This window comes from Crocodylus porosus, unplaced genomic scaffold (assembly GCF_001723895.1).
Source record: "Crocodylus porosus isolate Cpor-Errol unplaced genomic scaffold, CroPor_comp1, whole genome shotgun sequence".
In the NCBI taxonomy this organism is placed as follows: domain Eukaryota; kingdom Metazoa; phylum Chordata; order Crocodylia; family Crocodylidae; genus Crocodylus; species Crocodylus porosus.
Window position 1 is genome coordinate 22,532,190 of NW_017728949.1, and position 5,589 is coordinate 22,537,778.

A 5,589-nucleotide genomic window follows, 5' to 3' on the forward strand; every position below is an offset into this window, starting at 1 on the left:
TATAAATTCACACACAGGGAAGCCCAAGGTCAGTTGAATTACCTGCCCGCCATACAGTGCTATCAGTATTGATAGTGTGTCAGTATGCAGTGCAGCCAAATATGCTGTGTCTAAGTAAGTTTTATTGGGCAGCCAGGTGTGATGTCAGCAGACAAACTTCTGTGAAAGTAACCAATGGTCTAAAGACCGGTGTATTCAACTCCAGACTTTTCCCTAAAATGTTTCATAATTTAATATTAAGTAGTTCTTATAGATTACAACCAGGGCTCTGACTGGGAGAATCAGGATATGTGAATGAATCCTCTAAGGCTTTTTAAATATAGTCTTCCCTTTTTCTGATCTCTCTGGCTGTGACTTTTCTGAATCTCCCTCTGTCTTTCCCATGCTGTGTTAAGTATTAGAAAAGTAAAAGGGTCAAGCTGCCAAAAGGAGATTGATGATACGTGACAGAATGTGGCTTGTATGTGTTGCACCAACTAACCATCCCTCAAGGGGTTTCTGAATATACCATGCCTAAATGTTTTAGTGTAGTAAGCATACTGCTCCTTTAGACAGCATAAAAAGCACAGTGAGAGAGTCTCCTGTAGGTTTTTTTGTTTGTTTGTTTTACAATGGAAAATATATTTGATTAGGAGATAGCGGTTAAAAATGGAATGTTACTATATTGTTTTATCAAATACAAATGCTTTGAAAATGTTTATCTTCTCTGATTAGCATGACAAAAATAGAAATCAGCTTCCCCTGCATTTCCTTTTAATAGATAGATTGTGCAGCCTCCTAAATGCAAGTTTTGGAGTGAAAGTACAGAAGCGATGAACAGAATTCGTTGGGTAGCACAAGCACTGGGTAGGCCTGACTTTGGAGCAGAGCTCCCTTTTAATTTTGATGTTTTTCTTCCTTTTATTTTTAATGGAAGACATTCTAGTTAAAGAAGTTCAGAAGCAGGCATTATGGGCCAGATTCTACCACTCAGTGACTTATATTAGACTTCCCTGGCAACTCCATTACAATCCATAGGGCTGCTTGTATGGTAGACTTCTGCTGAACATATCATGAGTGGCAGGGTCAGAAACTGAATCAAATATCTCTGTGAGTGTCATGTAATTCTTCCGGCTCTGAATAGGTTTACGTAAACTGGATTCACCTGTAAGTGTATTGAAATCAGCCCAAATATTATGGAGAAGGTAAGGGAAATGAGGTTAGAGTAGAATCGCTTTTGTTTTTTCCTCCTCCATACTCTAGCTATGAATGAAAATTGGTGTAAACTGTTGTATCCCTTTGAACTTCTGCCTATAACAGCATTTCTGAAATAAATAATTATTTTGGAAGATTCTATGTAACATGCACACAATTTTAAAAAAAAAAACAAAAAAACCCCAAAAGACCTAACTTAAGATTTTTAACAGTAAAAGGAGATTTGTTTATTAATAATTCATGAGTTCTCATTGAACATGCACGAAGAAACGGTGCTATTCAATAGAGAATACTGTCATCTGTCACTGTTTTATTTGACATTTACACTTTTTTTTTTTGCCTGGTACTGCAAAACTTTCTTGGATGGCATGTTAAGATTATTTAAATAATAATAATAATAATAATAAAAAATCCCATGCAGACTTCTCATCTTTTACCTAGAAAGGTTTTCTTGCATTTTTAAAGGGTATCTGAGTAGTGATGGTTTAGTCTTTTCTCTCATATTAGCTGTACTACCACCTAATAACAGATACTGTAGATGGACAGATAGAGTCCTGAATAGGTAGGCAAGTAAATGAATGGATGAATAAAAAGGTGGGGGGATAGAAGAGAGAGTAGAAGGATAGATTTGATGTGGATAAGTGTACAAGTGTTTGTGGGGAGAACAAATAATGTGTTTGGGGGGAGAGCAAATAATGGCTGTTGTGAAGAAAGCTGACACAAATAAATTGCCACTGCTGATGCAAAATAAATGTTTATAAATGGCATCAGAGGGAGATCCACTAGAATAAAATGTGAGTATAAACAGGGCATTTAGCACAATGACAATTCAGAGTTAGGCGCACCTTGCAATTTCTTGCTAATATTAGGCTCATGAAAATCTTTCTGCTCTGTAGGTTAGTTATTATTTATAAAAATCACAGAACCAGCTGATACATTCATAAGCTAATTATTGTAGCAGCTGGGTACACATGGTGCAATATGTCTGAGGCTGTGAAGTATCACAGATTTCTTGGGGCCTGCTGTGGTGGGGGGTGTGTTGTAGAAGGCTAGATCCCTTAATCTGATCAGCCAAGCAGATACTTTGTGGGGAAACTGGATTAATATTCCTCTAAATACCATGAATGTGCTTCACCTTCAGAACTGGGCTCCCATAAATGTGCCATTAGCTTATCTCCTTTGGGGAATTGAGAAGTTCTCAGGTGTCCTAAGGATGACAGGCCCTTTGCCTGGTGCCTCCCTTTGCCAGAAATTAATTTGGTTTGCTCATGTCTGCACACATGGTCACACTGCAGTCTAATCTTTTCCCTAATAGCTCCAAGGTCAGGACCTTGCGTGTTGCTGGGCAAATTGAGCACTATACTTCTTAAAGACTAATGACAGAGAGCACGTAGTCCATATTGAAGCCTGTAGTGTCGCTCTAAGTGATTGTAATGAGTGTAGATTATAACAGTGCATATAAATCAAAATACCGCAGCGAATGTTTTGCTAGGCATTCCAAGTGTCATAAGTGAAGATGGTACCACTCAGCTGTCACCTGTCTCATTTCAAGCTGAGGCTTCCCACAATGCAACTCATTCCTCAATCAGAACAGCAGGTGTTGTCTTCCTTAAGGTCTGGATCCCTCAGAACTCCGTTTTTTTAGCAGATGTAGGTTTTTGTTTTTATTTTCTGTTAAATGATTGGTCTTCATGCTACAGCATCCCCTGAGAGATGTTAAACATACCTGCTTGAAACATTTGAAAGAGTTCAGTTGGAGACTTATTCAGATCAGTGAAAAGGATAGAGAAATAGGAGCTTATTTTTTCCACAGATGGTTTATTTTCCATTTCAAAAATAATTTCTTTTATACAAAGGAACCCCTGAGAAAACACTTCGGGGCTGAAAGATTTTTTTCTTCTCTCTTTTTTTTTGAGAGAGAGGGGGACTGGTTCGTTCTCTCTCTCTGTGTCTCAAAAGGGTGCTAGGGGATAAAGACAATGGAGGGGCAGCATTTTCTTAGAAATTCAGTTATCCCTCAGCTCTCTGGTTGGCCAAATACCTGCTAAAATACTTTTAAAAAATATATTTTCTAAGTAAATGATTAGATATCTTGTTTTCATCCCCCCCCCAGCCCCCCGGTTTATTGCAAGAAAAGATCAGGTCTGCACAAATGTGGCCTCTCACTTGTAAAAACAAGGCAGTGTTGTGTTACAGATTAGTTTATAAATCCCCAGTGGCTTCACAGTTCAGTGCCTACAGCTGCTGCAGATGGGCCTGGGTTTTTGTCTCTTCGCTGTGCTGCAGCCGGCAGTTGAAGGAGAAAATGGAATGATCAGGTTATTAACATGTAGGCCGTGAGGAAGAGGCTGCACAATGAGAACAGCTGGTGTTGCTGTCTTGGCTGATGCAGCGGAGATAATCAAATCTTGCCTTTTTTTTGGGTAAAGGCAGAAGACACAGTGGAGAGTTAGACAAACAACGGCTTATGATATTATATGGGGGGTTTATAATGCACTTTAGGAGTTGTCATTGGCTTACAAGTTGTTATACAAAAAATTGTCCCTTTATAGGAGTGACTTAATGGGCCTTTAGTGAACCTGTCTGTTGAGCTTTCGTCAGTTACCATTTGGAAAAATACAACTTGGGCTACTTTCTTTTTCAACACTGAATGGTTGCTGTTGAACTATCTACCTTTTAGGTATTTTAAGGTGCCTATTTAAATGGTGTCTAAACACTAAGTCATAGCTTGGAAATGATGGGTTATAAAGCTACTGGGTAAAATATTATGACAAGAGTCAGTTCGCTGAGTTGACAGCAGCCTCGGCATTATTTTCATATACTCCATCATTTGCATTGCATTTTTTCTCTCGCAGGCACAAGAAAAGAATGATATCCTCAGTGCTAAGTAGGAAGCATCTGCCTGCAGGTGTGAACTGAGCCAACTTTCACATCCTTGTAGGATCAATTATATATAGAACCCCCCTCCCCTCCAAAACAAAACCAAAACCAACAACCCCCCCCCCAATAAAACAAAACCCCTTGGCTAACCTGCATGGGGCCTATCATAACAGATACCTGTGCTCAGACATGGGATCAGCATACCTTCCAGAAGGAACTTTTCTTACTTTTACAAGTCTTGCCATCTTGCTTCATGGTATTTTTTGTGTTTTAGTGTGTTCTTTTTCTCATGGTGCACATTTCATCCTCTGGCAGTCATGTTTCACACTCTTGGCTCATGTGTTCTGTAGAATTTAATAGAGTGATAACTTTTTGATGGTATTTCAAACTAACTTATATAATTACTTAGCAGGCCTATAGTTATCCATTACTAAACTTTGTAGATTGCTTTACCGTTCCCTAGATACATGGTCCTAGAGCTTTAGAGTAATGTCTACTAAGTCCCATTTATTTCATTCTTATTAAATTTTGTGGGACTTTTCTGTAAGACTGCATCTTCGTTTCTTTAACAAAGTTCCATTTGGGTTTTGAATAGAGGTAGTGGATGCTTTATAGCAATAGCTGATTTGTTGGTTTTTTTAAATTTGTTTATATCTTTTTCAAATGGGTTTTATGTATTGGGTGGATTCTGAACCTGAGATTACAATCACCCTCTCCTTCCTGGATTGCTAAATGAGAGGGGTTTGAAGGCTACTTATTGCAATTCCCTTGCTTACTACAGTTGAACCTACTTAAATCTGGGCTCATTAAGAGCTGTGTGATTAGGGTGATCAGCAAGAAACTAAGAAGCCTTCTTACAACGGAAGTTCTGGTACCTGTCGCTGTTTCTTCACTGTGCCACAAGTAGTGACAGTAGAACAGATTAGTGAAATTAAAAGGCAGCTAGAAATGAGAGACTGCTATATCCAATCAGATTAGCAGAAGTGAAAGCAAAGTACTTCAGCATTGCCTGCAGTATAGCTGATGATCATCTTGCACCTGGTTCATCCGTTTTTGGCAAGTTAACTACTCTGACCCTATTGCTGCAGGGCTGGCTGTGTGAGCTGCTCCGCTGGAAAGAGAACCCAAGTCCGGAAAATCGCACCCTTTGGGAAAACCTCTGCACCATTCGCCGCTTCCTGAACCTTCCCCAGCATGAGAGGGATGTGATCTATGAGGAAGAGTCCAGGCATCATCACAACGAGCGCATGCAGCATGTTGTTCAGCTCACTCCAGAGCCTGTGCAGGTCAGAGCACTTGCCTCCCTTTCAATGATTCTTTGTGTTACAACAGCTGTGAGAGGTAGAAAAAAAGTTTAGCCACTTCAAGCTTCCTTGACCTGCAGGTTGAGAAGCACCAATTTTAATCTCTCTCTCCAAGGTATCAGGACAAAGTTCTGAGAATTTTGTGTATAAACCCGTGTGTGTGTGTGTGTGTGTGTGTGTGTGTGTGTGTGTGTGTGTGTGTGTGTGTGTG

General features: G+C 39.5%; 1 protein-coding gene across 9 annotated transcripts in view; it reads left to right on the top strand.

Annotated features, from left to right (window-relative positions):
• Positions 1 to 5,589, top strand: part of SATB2 (SATB homeobox 2) — a 168,131-nt gene that overhangs the window by 129,830 nt on the left and 32,712 nt on the right. For all 9 annotated transcript variants that reach the window (XR_002104479.1, XM_019553944.1, XM_019553941.1 and 6 more), the window contains one exon: positions 5,163 to 5,360. Coding sequence is in view for 8 of the 9 variants with exons in the window: in XM_019553944.1 (XP_019409489.1) it covers positions 5,163 to 5,360 (198 nt within the window). In the remaining variant the exon portion in view is untranslated. The remainder of the gene's footprint in view (positions 1 to 5,162; positions 5,361 to 5,589) is intronic.